The sequence below is a fragment of the Elephas maximus genome, chromosome 1 (assembly GCF_024166365.1).
Source record: "Elephas maximus indicus isolate mEleMax1 chromosome 1, mEleMax1 primary haplotype, whole genome shotgun sequence".
Lineage (NCBI taxonomy): Eukaryota > Metazoa > Chordata > Mammalia > Proboscidea > Elephantidae > Elephas > Elephas maximus.
Window position 1 is genome coordinate 184,658,080 of NC_064819.1, and position 16,512 is coordinate 184,674,591.

General features: G+C 39.0%; 1 protein-coding gene across 2 annotated transcripts in view; it reads left to right on the plus strand.

The window, feature by feature from the left end:
* The window catches only part of DCBLD1 (discoidin, CUB and LCCL domain containing 1), a 72,898-nt gene that overhangs the window by 8,727 nt on the left and 47,659 nt on the right, over window positions 1–16,512 (plus strand). Inside the window, exons 2-3 of one of the 2 annotated variants that reach the window (XM_049899804.1) lie at window positions 5,664–5,994; window positions 15,266–15,478. In XM_049899804.1, the coding sequence (XP_049755761.1) occupies window positions 5,937–5,994; window positions 15,266–15,478 (271 nt within the window). In that variant the 5' untranslated portion in view covers window positions 5,664–5,936. The remainder of the gene's footprint in view (window positions 1–5,663; window positions 5,995–15,265; window positions 15,479–16,512) is intronic. The other variant, XM_049899803.1, reaches the window with a different exon arrangement.

Here is a 16,512-nt window from a genome sequence, read left to right on the forward strand (position 1 = left end):
AATGATTTTTATGGAGCAGTCTATTCTTGAGAAAAAAAATAGTACTTTTTTCCATCATTATTACTGAGAAAAGAACAAGGCAAAAGAATATTAAAAGTTATGAAGTCCAGTTAAACTGGAATTGTCAGTGCATAAAATTTCCTACAGGGAAAATAGGTAAATATATCTTGTATTTGTTACCCAGTTTTTAAATGGCCGAGTGGATTTAATTAAACCTTTTTATTGCTTTCCACAAAAGAAAACTTGCCTCATATTGAAATATGGTTGATTTCAGCCCAAAGGAAAAAACTTTTGAGACTTAATAGGCCGTGGGGCCACTAGAACATGAAATCTGTTTATTGAATTCTTCCTACTCCAAAGATTTTAGAATAGAGGTTGTTTATTTTGAGAATTACCTGAGCCAAGATTTGCTTTTTTTTTTTTTTTTGCCTCTGAGAAGTTTTGCCAAGAGACTAAAATAGGAGACCACCTAACTATACAGATAGAAAAATGACCCTGCACCTGCTGTTGCTGCTAGCTCAAAAGGATCTAAAAATATTATGAGATCCTCTTGCCTTTTGGGTAGGAAATTCTTTTTTCTTCCTCTTTCTTCTTTTTCATTCTCTTGGCTACAGTTGCTATCTATATTATTAAGATCTTAACAGACTCACTGTTTTCCCTGTGAAGTATTTTTTTTTGTGAGGTATTTAATGTATGTTAAATACTTCATGAGATTTCTCCCCTAAATTCTCCATTTGTCTCTAAACTAAGGACCTTTTCTTACATAACCACCATGCCATGAGCACACCTAAGAATATTTATAGTAGTTCCTTGGTACCAACTAATACCCAAGCCATATTCAGTGATCCCAAATAATATTGTTTTGTACAAACAAGTGTCCCAACAAGGTTCACACATTGCATTGTTATTGTGTCTAAGTCATTTTTAATCTACCAGTGACACCCACATGCATTTTCCTTTCCTGAAAGGAAACCAGATTCAGTTGTCCTGTGGTGTGGCTTACACCCTAGTTTTGACTGACTGCTTCTGGGTGGGATGTCCCTTACTTGGTGCACTACCCCCTGTATTTATTTCCTGTAAACCTGAAGATAGACCTGAAGATTCAATTAGATTAAGGCTAACTGTTTTTGGTTTTGGTACCTCAAAGGTGCCATGTACTTCTGATTGTGTGACATTACAACCCGTTGTCATTATGTTGATTCCAACTCGTGGCAACCCTGCGTGTTAGAGAGTAGAAATGCCCCAGGGTTTTCTTGGCTGTAATATTTACAGAGCAGGTCTCCAGACCTTTCTCCCATAGCACCGCTGGGTGGGTCTAAACAACCAACCTTTAGGTTAGCAGCCAATTGCAAACCACTTGTGCCATCCAAGGACATAATTGTATCCCTCTAGAATTCATTTATTATTTTTTATTGCCTCTTTAATGATGTTAGGATTGATTAGTGACTTCAGGAGGTGGCAGCCTGACCCCTTCATTATAAAGTTGCCTTTTCCTTGTAGCTGCAAATAATCTGTTGGATGATAGTGTCTTACTTCGTGAAACTACTCCCCACCAACCTTTCGCTTAATGGATTAAGCAGCCGTTGATTATTATAGTTTGTTTGGTCATTTTTTTATGTAAATAATTTTCTAAACACCCAACCTTCAGTTATCAAGTATTTTTCAACATCTGATTTAATCCCAACAATTCTGAGAGCTGTTGAGAGAACTGAGATTCGCAGAGATGGAATCACGCCCCAGGCACGTTCACCTGTGTGTCCAAAGTGGGACACAGGCCCAGGTCCAGCAATTCCAAATGCCCTAGGATGGTCCCCTGCCCCTCATCTTCTAGGGACCACATCATAAGCTCCTGTCTAGGGGAAAACAAGTTATAGAAAAGATATCTTAGAGGAACAGAATTTCAGGGGGTTACTTATGCATTAAGGTTTTAAATAATCTTTGGTTTCCCTTAGAGATGATGACATTTGCCAAAGAAAAATTAATTTTTTTTCAAATTTCAATTAGTAGCTAACCATTTCCTTTTATTGCATTGTGATAAATTCAACAGTGCAGAATATGGATGTACAAAGGCAGTATAATTTTCAGGACTGAGCAATGTGATACAAGTTTTTTTTTCTCTCAACTCATGTTTCATGCCTCATTAGCTGTGTGACAAGAAGCCATCTCCCTCCCCACTGAGGTTTTCTATTTTCTGTTCGGTAAACATTGATTGTTTTCCCTTATATGTGGCACATACACTTTTGTTTCCCCAGATCTGCTCATCCTGTTTCTTAGCATGGCACATATACTTTTGTTTCCCCAGATCTGCTCATCCTATTTCTTAGCATATTATCCACAGTGTTGCTCAGGTAATTCCTAAATTGAAGCTTTTGTCCAGTGTTAGAATGTCACCGTGGCTTAAATATAGATTTTGAAACTTATGTTTGCCTGTCTTGGACTTATAAGTTAAATCAGAGACATGGATTTATACATGTGGTCCAATTCTGGGAATAGATGTTAAAATAAAACCATACAAAACTGTTATCTCCAGGAATTTTCACTCATAAAAAGATTCACTGCAGAGCCTTATTTAGCAATGAGGGAGGGGTCTTTTCGTCTCTTACTACTCAAAGTATCCCCATGGACCAACGGAATAGTCATCACCAAGAGCTTTCTGGAAGTGCAGAATTTCCAGGCCCTCACTTTTTGACAAGATCCTCAGGTTACTGCTGTGCACACTGAAGTTTGAGAAGTGGCACTTTTATCCACTGAAAACTTCGTTTACAGAGCACCTTCTAGAAGCCACGTTGGTGTGGAGCAAAGTGGATAACCTTCGTTGGAGGTAAAATAATCACCTCTCGTTAGACCATTGCCTTAATAGTCTAGTGTTGGTGCTGTTGTTAGCTGCCATGGAGTTCCCCGACTCATGGCGGCCCCATGCATGACAGAACAAAATGCTACCCTCATGCCATCCTCATGATCGGTTGCGGTCAGACCGTTGTAATCCATAAGGTTTTCTGAAGTAGATTGCCAGGCCTTTTTTCCTAGTCTGTCTTAGTCTGGAAGCTCTGCTGAAACCTTTTGAGTGTCATAGCAACAAGGAAGCTTCTGCTGACAGGTGGTGGCAGCTCATGAGGTGCACTGGCCAACAGTTGAGCCCAAAGCCCCCATATGGAATGTAAGAATCTACCACCGAACCACCACTTTCCCTTGATAGTCTTGTAATGCATACTTAAATAATTAAAAAGGGAGGGTGACAGAACATCTCATTTCACAATTCCTATAATAAACCCTGAATTAAATATGGCCATTTCCCATGTGCTGATTTTGAGAGAAAAAGAGTAGGATAACAAATAAATAAATATAACCTGGCTATTAATACCAGTGTGTCTCTCATCAGTAGTGTGAGCTTGGACAATGTCTTAAATCTCTCTGGCTCAGTTTCCTCACGTCTAAGATGAGTGACATGGTCTCAGTGGCAGTCTTAGAGCACAGTGAGTGAACTCCATGGTTTCTAGAGTCAGACAAGGTAGATTCAGATCTTGGCTCAGCCAGCTGGAGTTCCTCAGCCTTTCTAAGCCTCAACTTTCCACACGTAGAATAGGGGTAAAAGGAAGAAAGGTTATGGTGGACTTCATTTGTGTTGTGTTGAAAGTGTCTTATTTTATAAGCCATAGGGGTAGATAATTGGATTTTTGAGGTATTATTCTTTATATATATGTGTACATGAAGTATTTTACAATCGAATTTTAAAAAGGGAACTAATAAAATCATCTATCAGTTATAACTGTCATGAAGATTAAATAAGATAATGTAAAGTCCACACACATTCTTTATCTGTCAACATTTGCAATAAATGCTTTGTAAATCCTAATCGTTAGTAAAGACCCTTTCACAATTCTGTAACAATTTTTTTTCCTGTTCCAATAACTTTTTGGTCCTCACTGATTTTTTTAAGAAATAGATCTATGAAAGTGAAAATGCATGTGCATATAAGAAAGAGAAATATTTCCAGTTTTAATTTATAAAAGTCAGATGAACTTTGTACTTGGTAACATTGGATTTTCTTGACTCCAGAGAGAAAAGTTAATATTCAGTTACACTTTATCCGAGTATCAACAGTATGCCTACTTAATATGAAACCAAGTTTAGAAAATATAGCATGTTCTAGAGACAGGAGCCCTGGTGGTACAGTGGTTAAGAGCTTGGCTGCTAACTAAAAAGGTCAGTGGTTTGAACCCACCAGCCGCTTCGAGGGAGAAAGATATGGAAGTCTGCTCCAGTAAAGATTACAGCTTGGAAACCCTATGGAATGGTTCTACTCTGTCCCATAGGGTGGCTATGTGTCAAATTCAACTCGGCAGCAAGGGGTTTGGTTTGTTTTAGAGACAGGAAAGATCTTCAGCTTCAGCAATGGCAGCTTGGACATTACGTCAACATCCTGACATTATTAGCAAAGGTCAGCAGCCACTTCTCTCTGACTTCCTCATCCTGAGCATCTATTCAACAAAGATAAAACTTGTCTTAGACTTGTTTTGCTGTACAAACAAGTTTTTTCTTAAGGTTTCATCTGTAAAATTAAGATACTTCGCTCAAACAATGTGTCCAATTTGTTGTCAATACTCCCAAAATACTTGTTACTTAATAACAACAGTGGGAAAAATCTTGCTTTTGAAAATTAGTCACATAGTACAATTTCAGAATCATTTTTAGAACTCTAAAGGCCAGAGTCCTCTTCTCCACACCGGATCTTTAATCCCAAAAGCCCTGTTAAGGAATCTCTCTGTGTGACCTCCTTATGAGAACTTTGCCTGTGATTTCGCCAGTGTGTCCCAGAGAACGTTACTCCCCTGAGAGGCCCAGTGAAGACAGTTCCCTGGGAGATGCAGACTGTACCCCCACATCCCCCCTAAGAGCTTTGCTGTGCTGTAAGGACTTTGAGATGTCTTGTGGTGAAGAAATAGGCGGGATTCTGCAAGCCTATTTACCTTGCAACTCTTTGAGGGGCATGGAGGCATGACCTAAGGACTAGTACCAAAGTGTCCACTTCAGGATATACTGACCTAACAGTTAGTGGGTACTGATAAATATCGAGGAATGCATTCTAAATAGACTTTCTCAGCAATTTAGAGCATTTAATGCACACAGTCTCATTTATCTGTACCACACCCAGTTATGGTTGGTAATTTTAAAGATAAGGAAAATTGGTACACACAAAGCCAGTGACTTTTTAAGATCATATAGCCAATGAGTGATGGGAATAGGATGAAGTCAACTAGTTCAAAGCAATATTCATGACATTTTAATATATATACTATTTTTTGAAAATAATAATAAAAAATAGCATGTATTAAATGTATTTAATTCTTATTCTATGTTAGTGTCTATGCTCAATACTTCACCAGCATTATTCCATTTAATGCTCATGCTAACCCTATGATTTGGGCACTGTGTTTGGCTCTGTTTTATAGATGAGGACATTGAGGCTTTGAGAAGTAAAGTGACTCATCTAAGTCCACAGAGCCAGTACTGGGTAGAGCTGTGCCAGAACCCAGGGTCATAACTATTGTGCTCTGTTGCCTCCCAAGCATGTAGGAATAATTCATGAAACTAGAAAATAGTAAGTGTGCAAACCCTCCTCCCCCACACCCTCATCCTTTCCGTATTATTTTACCTTTCGATAGGAACCACAAGACTGAAGAGTGACTGAGAGCTATAGTGCTTTCGTTGGTCCACTGACAGCACGTGAAGCATTGGTGGTCCAGTGGTAGCATTCTTGCCTTCCGTGTGGGAGACCCAGCGCACTTCATGTGCGGCTACTACCCATTTGTCAGTGGAGGCTCGCATGTTGCTATGATGCTGAACAGGTTTCAGTAGAGCTGCTACACTAAGGCGGTGATGAAGAATGTCCTGGCAATCTTCAAAAAAATCAGCCAGTGAAAACCCTGTGGATCACCATGGTCCGATCTGCAACCAGTTGTGTGGATGGCTCGGGATCAGGCAGCATCCATTCTGGTACGCGTGGGCTTCCCATGAGTCGGGGGCTGACTGGAGAACAGCTAACAACAATGCTTATAAGACATTAAAGAATAACACTGAACTAGTCTCATATTTTTTCCCTTGGGGGTAAATGGTGCTTTTTATTATCTTAACATTGAAATCATTGATGTTTTTGTACACATTAAGTCGGGAGTCATGGATAGGACTTCTTGAATTAATATGGTTTATTTTTATACATTCAAACTGCCTTGTTTCAAGTGATACTTTTAGCTCATAGGAAACATGGAAGTTTCCACAGAGAGACTTTTTGACAATAAATCCCTTGTGTTTCCTTTTATTTTACTTTCATCTTCTGAAGCGAAATTATTATCTTCACTAAATCATAAGTCATATGTTTGCATCTATTTTACAAGTGGTGAGAATAAGCTTTAAAAAGATTCTCAGTTTTTGCCGAACCTGGTCATGTGTCTCTGCTCTAGCTGTGACCTCCTTTTATTATAGTATCCATTTTCCTTTCAGGAAAACTAAAAACTTTGAATAATTGTTCTATCATCATTTAGGTTTTTATTCTTAAGCCTCCTGCCCTTGTTTTTCCATTTCTTCTCAGGCAACATACGAAACAAAGCCTCAGCACAGTTGGAGAAGAGCAAAGTTTGTAAGAGTATGGCTGATGCTAGAAGAAATTCGTGATAACCTTGGGAAATCTGTTTGCCTTTCTGTCAAAGAGCCCTGTAATAATTGCAAGATCCCCTTTGTGGTTGAAAAGATTGTAGTCATCAAGAGCTCACTTGATCTTAGACATGGGAAGAAATTTTCTCACACCCACACATTGATGATTCTGTATGTGTTGAGTCCTGTTGTAACTCGAATATTAAAAGAGCAAGGATACAACTATAATGAAACCATGTTTCTAGAAATGGTTTCACTCTTGTGATGTTTTTATGCAGTATTTCTGAAGTTGCATGTTGTGACTCACAAGTAAACAATGAAATCAGTTTTTTTGGGCACAACCAGCATGCTTTTAATAAAGAATGAATTGGAATAGAATAGGAATATCACAGTGCATTACATATAATAAAAAGAATTGCTATCATTAATTTGTTATTTATGTGTATATATATGTAAGTTCTTTCTTAGGTTGTAATGAAGAAATCTGTGTTCTAACCATGGATCATAATAAAAAAAGTTTGAAGGCTACTGTCTTACTCTAGGGAATAGTTAATAATTAAAATAATTAATCTTCTGTTTATTCTACCCAAATAATTTTCCAACAAGTGCAACTCAGTTAAAAGATTTTTTTGTTTGTTTGTTTGTTTTTTTAAAAGCCTGTATCATACTTTCTAGTATTGCAAAACTTTGTCCATATGAGATATATCTTAATTCAACCTTTCTGTTAGTAGAATATTGTTTTCTTGTCAAAGGGAAATAGTCTCTTAAGGAAGTTATTGTTTTCTTTTTTAGTGGGTGGAATTAGAGTAGACTAAATAAAAGGGCTGACTCATGCAGACAAGCTTCTGGGATTTCTTTTAAGTGTATTTAGAAAATAGCTTGCATATGCATGCCTCCTGAATATGAAAAACCCATTGCCATTGAGTCAATTCCTACTCATAGCAACCTTATAGGACAGGGTATAACTGCCCCATAGGGTTTCCAGGGAGTGCCTGCTGGATTAGAACTGCTGACCTTTTGGTTAGCAGCTGAGCTCATAACCCTTAGTTTCAGGAAATGAGGAACAGAAGCTGAATAGAGACAAGGACCTTCCTCCAGAGCCAACAGAGAGAGAAGCATTCCCCTAGGGCCAGTGCCCTGAATTCGGACTTCTAGCTTCCTAAACTGAGAAAATAAATTTGTTAAATCCACCCACTTGTGATATTTCTGTTATAGCAGCACTAGATAACTAAGACACACTTGTAGTTCCACTTCATAGAAATAAACACTTAAAAAATTTTTCCTTACATATGTATGTGTGTATTATATATTCTGTTTTAAAAATTTTTTTAAGTATTTTTCTAAACCATGATCTTTAATTTTTTCTTCCTATCATATTGTTGGAAATACAATTTATTTGACCACTCTTTTCTAATTTAGATTGTTTCAAATGTTCAGAGTTAAAATACTTAAACCATTGTATGCACATCACTTTGAGAATTCCAAAATATTAATGAGTGCTTGCAGCTTTTTAAAAAAAATAAAAACTTTATGCATCTAGTTACATTTGTGTAAGTTGTTTGGAGCAAGTGGTTGGTCAGTCTCACAGACCCAACTATGGCTCTGAGTAAACCCCAGGACTTAGGCCCAGCATGGACGTATCACCCCTGAAATAATTTAGAGTGGAAAAGACCTTCAGTCTAAAGATAGGAGGAAATGATACATAGTTTAGTCATCATGTGCTTTAGCAATTAAATTGCAGTTCAAAGGAAGAATAAGATAAACATTGTGCAGTAACTGCTTTTGAAAGCAGAAAAATTCCCTGTGGTGAAACTTCCCCTTTCCCCCTTTTTTCCAAGAAACCCCCCTTGATGTGAGGTAGGTGGCAGTTCAATCTGGTTGTCACCCTGGACTATTGTTTTCAAGGTTCATCCATGTGGTAGCATGTATTAGAACTTTATTTGTCTTTATGGCTGAATAATATTCCATTGTATGTATGTACCACATTTTATTGATCCATTCATCGGTTATTTCCACCTTCTGGCTATTGTGAATAATGCTGCAGTACACCTTTATTTCTTTTAAGTTTTTTTTTTTTTTTTTAGCTATGAACCTTCATCATCCAGCTATAGCATCTATCAGCATTTTCTCCTTATTTTTTCATTTATGCTGCTCCTGGTTTTTTGCTGAAGTATTTTAAGGCAAATCCCAAACTTCATGTCATTTCAGCCCTAAATACTTAAGTAGGCATCCTACTATTTTCTTATATTACCTCAATACCATTATCACTTCCAATAAAATTAACACTTCTTTGATATTATTTAACACTCCAATTATCTTCATTAATAAAGGTTTTTTAAGGCAGGATTTTCAAATCAGGATTCAAACAAGGATAGCTTGTTGATTGTTGTGGCTCTTGAGTTACCTTCAATCTAAAATAAACACTCGTTTTGTATGTGCATCTTCATACAATTCATTGTTGAAACTGGGTCATTTGCACCTGTATTTGGCTGATGGCTTTCTCATGCTGTCAGTAAACTTGTGCTTCCATCCCCTGCATTTCCTGTAGACTGGAAGTTAGATCTAAAGGCTCAGTGAACTTCAGGGTCAATTACTATTGATTCACATGTTTTGCTTTTCTGGCAAGGGTGCTTCATAGGTGTTGGTGCGTAGAGCACATTTTGTCATGTCAGGAGATACAGTGTCTGGTTGTCTCACTTGTCGTGCTAAGATCTACCAGTGGGCTTACGTGGTGACAAGCCTGATCCCTTCATTTTAAAGTTCTTTATCAACCTTTCTCCTAATGGTTTTACCATTCATTGGTTACTATTTTCAGAGTCAATTACAGCTCAATAGGGAACCATCATTTTAATAGAAGAGTATTATGCAAGTATCCTACAGGGCAGGAGTTCACAAGTTTTCCTAAGATTAAATACAAACATATGTGTTACAAAACCAAATAAGGAGATGAGACAAAAATGTTTTAAAAATCCTAGAGCCATAGCTAGATCATCTGGGAATTCTAGTCTGGTATCCACCGTTAGTTGAATAAGATTAGGAAGAATTTCACCACAGGGAATTTTCTAGTCTTCAGAAAAAAAAACCAAACCCATTACCAGTCAAGTCGATTCCCACTTACAGCAACCCTAAAGGACAGAGTAGAACTGCCCTGGGACTTGTATTATGAGCCCACCACAGGCAAACCATGGCATGTTCCTTAATCAAATGTGAGAAACTCAGATAAAGGGTTTGATACAGAGAAGTTTTAGAAGTATGTAAAGCAATAGACGATAGTCTTACAAAGAAAAGTAGCGTCCTTATTAGTGGTCATTCCATATAGATCTTTTTCATGCATATTTGTATAGATGCTTTATTTGATTAAAAATAATTTAAATAGAAGAAATAGATACAGGATAACAAAATCCAAATAGTAAAGTATATAATAGAAAGTAAAAGCCTCCTCTCCCACCTCCACCCCCAGACAGCAAACTTAACCAGGCTGATATTTTTTCGATGTATAATTAAACTTTTTATTTTGAGATAATCATAGATCATGTGCAGTCATAAGGAATAACAAAGGGAGATATTATACACTCTTTACCTAGTTTCCACCAGTATAACAGCCTGTAAAACTATATAGTACATTATCACAACCAGGATATTGACAATGGTACAGTCAAGATATCGAACAGGAACTGATAGGATTTTAAGTAACTTTGATCTTCTTTCTTGTCAATGATCCTCTAACTTTTCTTGATTAGGGGGTTAGGCTACCTGAGTGAGTATCAGGATGATGTCATGGGAATAGTGTTTCTCTGTTGTTTGCCATTTGCATGCATCTATCTGCCTTGTTCATATGATACAGTAGGCATACTCTCTCCCTAGCATTTTCTTCATTTTCCCCTTTGGCATATTTCTGCCGAGTTCTTTGAAGCCATTAGAACTGCAGAAGAGCAATAGGATGAAAAGTCCTGACGTAGTTAATACCCGCAGAATAAATAAATCATATTAGTGCTTGCTACAGAAGACTCCATAGTCTACTTCCATAGGCAAGAATGAAATGGTAGCTTTTGATGACAGTTTGCTTTTTAATAAATTAGGACACAGCATTTCCTTTGCAATTCAGGTTCTTTGGCAGAACAAAGACTCAAGAGGTTTCATTCTGATAAAGGAAAAGAGAAAACTTCCCAAGGAGGCACAGACCCCACACACAAAGTAATGATCAGACTGTCAGAGACTTAACCCTGCCTGAGTTCTGCCAGCATCATTTGGCTGAAATGAGTTTCCTCTTGGGTTTTAAAGTAGAAGTCATTGAAAAGAAGTATAATTACAGGGTTGAATAAAAGTGACACCCTGGGATTTTCCTGTCATGACATATCGCTTTTTTTTTTTTTAATAATTTTTATTTAGCTTTAAGTGAAAGCATACAAATCAAGTCAGTCTCTCACATATAAACTTATATACACCTTACTACATACTTCCACTTACTCTCCCCCTAATGAGTCAGCCCACTCCCTCCTTCCAGTCTCTCCTTTCGTGGCTGTTTTGCCAGTTTCTAACCTCCTCTACCCTCCTGTCACCCCTCCAGACAGAAGATGCCAACATAGTCTCAAGTGTCCACCTGATGCAAGTAGCTCACTCCTCATCAGCATCTCTCTCCAACCCATTGTCCAGTCCAATCCATGTATGCCGAGTTGGCTTCGGAAATGGTTCCTGTCTTGGGCCAACAGAAGGTTTGGGGACCGTGACTGCCAGGATTCTTCTAGTCTTAGTCAGACCATTAAGTCTGGTCTTTTTATGAGAATTTGGGGTCTGCATCCCACTGTTCTCCTGCTTCCTCAGGGGTTCTCTCTTGTGTTCCCTGTCAGGGCAGTCATCGGTTGTGGCCGGGCACCATCTAGTTCTTCTGGTCTCAGGATGATGTAGTCTCTAGTTCATGACATGTCACTTTTTAAAAGATAAAATTTAAATCAAATATAATAATTACATGTATGTTGATTCACATTTGTTTCTCATATTTAGCTGTGATTGCTATAAAAAAAAAAAAAGTTTCTCCTTCTCTTATTAGAGAGTCTCACAGTACTAAGAACAGAGGTTCTTAGATATTTAACCAGGCAATTTCTTGGTGGCTTAGAGAGAGGTTTAGTTATGTGTATGTTTACATGTGTAATTGTTTGTTTATACATGAGTTACCCCAGGATCGCTCTGAATCAGGGCGCTCAAGGTCGGTACATACAAACACATGAAAATGAGTGACAAAGACCCAGTGAGGAGCTGGGGCGTTTGTTTCCTTTAAAAGGGCAGTCATGTAGTACTGGCTCAGTGAGAATACCTGCCTGGGGGTGTTGCCACGTATTTGTTTTCAAGAGACACTGTAAGTTGGATTTTTTGGTAAAGCCTTTAGAAAACCAAAACCCATTGCCGTCAAGTCGATTCTGACTCATAGCGACTCCAGAGGACAGAATAGGGCCGTCCCATAAGGTTTCCAGGAGCCTGATGGCACAGTGGTTAAAGTGCTGTGATTGCCAGACAAAAAGTTGGTGGTACGAATTCACCAGCCGCTCCATGGGAGAAAGATGTGGCAGTCTGCTTCTGTAAAAGGTTACAGCCTTAGAAACCCTGTGGAGCAGTTCTCCTCTGCCCTGTAGGGTTGTTGTGAGTTGGAATTGACTCCATGGCAATGGATTTTTTTTATACGGTTTCAAGGCTGTAACCTTTACAGAAGCAGACTACCGCATTTTACCCCTAAGGAGTTGCTGGTAGATTCGAACTGCCAATCTTTTGGTTAGCAGCTGAGCATTCAACTGCTGCACCACCAGGGCTCCTTTCCTTTAAAAGCAGGCAGATAATTCGACTGTGAAAGTAAGCCCCTGTGCACCATGTGCTTCCACATGATGTGCTTTCTTCTAGTATAAAAGTCGTTGCCATCGAATCAATTCCAATCATGGTGACCAGTGTGTGTCAGACTCTGCTCTGTAGGGTTTTCAATGACTGGTTTTGGGAGATAGATTGCCAGGCCTTTCTTTCAAGGCCCCTCCGGGTGGACTCAAACCTCTAACCTTCCAGTTAACAACCTAGTGCATTAATCTTTTACACCAGCCAGGGATGACTCCCTCTAATATAATTTTAATTTAATTCTCAATAATTTTGTATTGTTTTCCAGAGAACCCAAGGAATTTAGCTATCACCTCAAACTCAGCAATCAAACTTATAACCTCTGCCCCCAAACTTCCTTTCGTTCTCTCTGGGCTTTCCTTTCTGTCTAAATTAGCATCAATTTTCCAATCATTTGTAGGCTCAAAATCTCAGAATTTTTCTCCTCTTACCTTTTCCATTATCACTAGTCTGAACTGAGTCTGTTGATTTTCCTTCTGAATTTCCCCATGTCTTTTTTTCCCTTCCTTCCCATTCCAGCTACCCCCTCCCCAGCCCTCACACTGCCCTCCTGTTCCAGACTTTCCCCCTACTCTAGTTTCTTTGGTTGATCATCAGTTTCAAATACCTCTTTCATTGTCTCCCTATTCAGAAACTTCTGTGGTTTCCTATTGTCTACCATATAAATTCCACATCCTCTTCTCCCTAGACCTCAAGAGTTCTCAGTAGTTTTAGCTTAGCCTAGCCAATCTATCTAACATTTCCCTCCTCGTATGAAGTGCTGCCAGGGATCTTGTGGGGGTTTTTGGATAATGGGGCAGATCCTTTCCCTAGGCCTTGGCTGCTAAGATGCTGGCTAGATTCTGGAGTTACATAACTTTTTTTTTTTGAACAGAGCTCAGACTGGGGCTCCATTAGAAGGAAGTGGTATAAAGAAAGTCTCCAGGTGAATCTCTCTCTAGTTAGGGAAGAGCCTTTGTTGTTGTTAGCTGTGCTAAGTCCACCCCAACTCATGAAGACCCCATGCTCAATGAGATCAGACCATAGTGATCCACAGGGTTTTCATCGACTGATTTTCAGAAGTAGATCGCCAGGCCTTTCTTTCTGGTCTGTCTTAGTATGGAAGCTCTGCTGAAACCCGTTCAACTTCATAGCAACACACAAGTTTCCAATGACAGACAAATTCTACCGCTGAGCCGCTACTGCCTTCAGGGAAGAGGCTTAGAAGTCTGCAAAGGGAGGTAGGAGAGGACTGCCTTGTGCTTCAGATTCCCAATATGCATGTCCAAGATGGGGCTTCAGACTTAACATATGGAGCAAACTTCCTTTACTACCTTAGAGAGTTTCCTTCTCCAGTGAATTTCTGCTTTCTCTCCCTCCAGCTGAAGCTGAAAATTCTTAATTTGTTTACGTGAAGCCATACTAACTATAGGCATTTTTGTGGTCTGATTGCAGTGTAAACTCGTTTACCTTGTAAGCCTACCCTGTTGTGCTTGCCATAGATATTTGTCTGTTGGTCACTTTAATCTACTGGAGCAGCTGTTAGTAAATTGAAAAAACTCTCTGTTCAGAAAAGTCTGGAGATAATTTATTATTTTAGGGGAAGTACTGATAATTCATTTGGAAACCCTGGTGGTGTAGTGGTTAAGTGCTACAGCTGCTAACCAAAGGGTCAGCAGTTTTAATCCGCCAGGCACTCCTTGGAAACTCTATGGGGCAGTTCTACTCTGTCCTATAGGGTCGATATGAGTTGGAACTGACTCGACGGCACTGGGTTTGGTTTTTGGTTGACTGATAATTCATGGAAATTAATTTTCTTCTTTGCCTTCTTCCTCTGTGTTCCCTTGGCACTTTGTTCAGGCTCTGGATACAGCACATAGCACCTGGTATTATAGTTATTCAAATGTGTGACTGTCCGCCATTATACTTGTGAGGCAGCCATTGCTGCTTTTATGTCTCCAACAGTTAGCACTGTGTCTGGCATGTGATAAGCACTCACTACAATAGATCCTTGACATTCTCTAATGATACATCCTGAGGCTATCGGAAATCATCACGTCTGTGACTGTCGTTAAGTGATTTTTAGGCTTAGGCCCCAGTGAAATGACCCAGGCCTCTCCACATAAGTTGCAGATTCAATCAGAAGCATTTTGCATACATTATCTCATTTAATCAGGACAACAGCCTCCTGAAGTGAATAATATTATTTTCTCCATTGCAAATCATTATATGACATTGCCTTTTGGCAAAGGCAATGTCTAACTGGCAAAACCACAAATGGCAAATCTGAATGTCAAGGGCCTACTTTGTAGGTTTAAATGGATGGATGGATAGATAGATCAGTGATTAGAAATAGTAATATGATTAAATAATGTGTTTCCTAAGGGTTTTCTGTGCTAATATATGAAACATTTTGATCACCAGTGTTCAAAGGAGTAAACTGGGAAACAAAAGATGTAATAACCTGCAACAAGAGATACCCACCAAAACCAAATCCACTGCAGTCTAGTCAATTCTGACTCATAGCGGCCCTATAGGACAGAGGAGAACTGTCCCACCCATAGGGTTTCCAAGGCTGTAAATCTTTACAGGAGCTGACTGCCATATATTTCTCCCGTGGAAACAGTGGATGCTATTTAATAATTCAGTCTTCATTCTTTAGCTTTTCCCTTTCTCCAAAGAAGGAATAAGCTACCTTACTCAGGCATTGTACTAGACTCTCTCAATCCTTCACTTACCTTTTTCATCCTGTTTTCTTTAACAGGTGATGGCTGTGGACATATAGTGACCTACCAGGACAGTGGCACAATGACATCTAAGAATTACCCAGGGACTTACCCCAATCACACTGTTTGTGAAAAGACTATTACCGTACCGAAGGGGAAGAAGCTGATTTTGAGGTTGGGAGATCTGAATATAGAATCCCAGACCTGTGCTTCTGACTACCTTCTCTTCACCAGCTCTTCTGATCAGTATGGTAAGAAAAGAGATGTAGGTTTCTGGGAGCACGGAAAACTTTGGGATTTGAAGAGGAGGACAAGTGGTTTGTTAATTAGCATTGTAGCCTGGGAATATTAGAAGAGAAGCTAACTTTGTGTAAACTCTCAGGGTAGCTAAGATGGATACATTTGCTTCATAAACCAAAACAGCAAAGGACATCTACTGAGATGCTAGCCTTGTGTGTGTCTCAGATGTGTTTGATTTTCAATGGCGCTTGGAAGACAACTGGAGATGTGTGACATTTGGCAAAAACATTTATAGCTCATTCATGCATTTGACAGATATTTATTGAACACTGACATTGTGTTCTAGGTACTCTGAAGTACTGGGATACGCAGTGAAAAAAACAGTTTCTTTCCTCATGGGGCTTACCTTTGAGTGGGTGAAGGGGAGTGGGATCAAAAAGAAACAATTAACAAATGCACCTGTAATACAAGAGGAGATGAGGAAAAAAAATTAAAAAAGACTGAGAAAAATACAACAGGCTAAGGGGTTAGTGAGCCTATGTGTGTTTATGCTCCTTCCAATGGCTCGGCCAGGAAGGCCTCTCCAGTAAGGGGACTTTTGAGCAGAGACCCAAATGCAGGGAAAGAATAGGTGTGCAGGTATGACTCGGGTCAGAGTTTTCTGAGTAAGGGAACAGCAAGTGCAAAGACAGTTTCCAAATCAACGTTTCGAAATTTAGCTTTTTGTGCTTTGGGGTGTGCTGTTAGCAGGTTGGATCCTGAAAGCACCATAACTGTGACTTCCTGATTCTTAGCCTAAGGAAATACCTTGAGGTTAGACAATTTGAAAAAAAAAGATAAAATCCTATATACACACTCTCTTGAGATCCAAGATTTTATGAAATTCTTTATGGATACAGCTCCAAAAATGATACAGGTTTTAAGTAAAATCTTGTCTGCCTGCTAATTCTACAGGCAGTTTCTGTCTGTCTGTCTGTCTTTCTCTCTATTGTGGTAAATATATAGGTAACAAAATGTTTCTACAATTTCTTAAACACACAGCTTT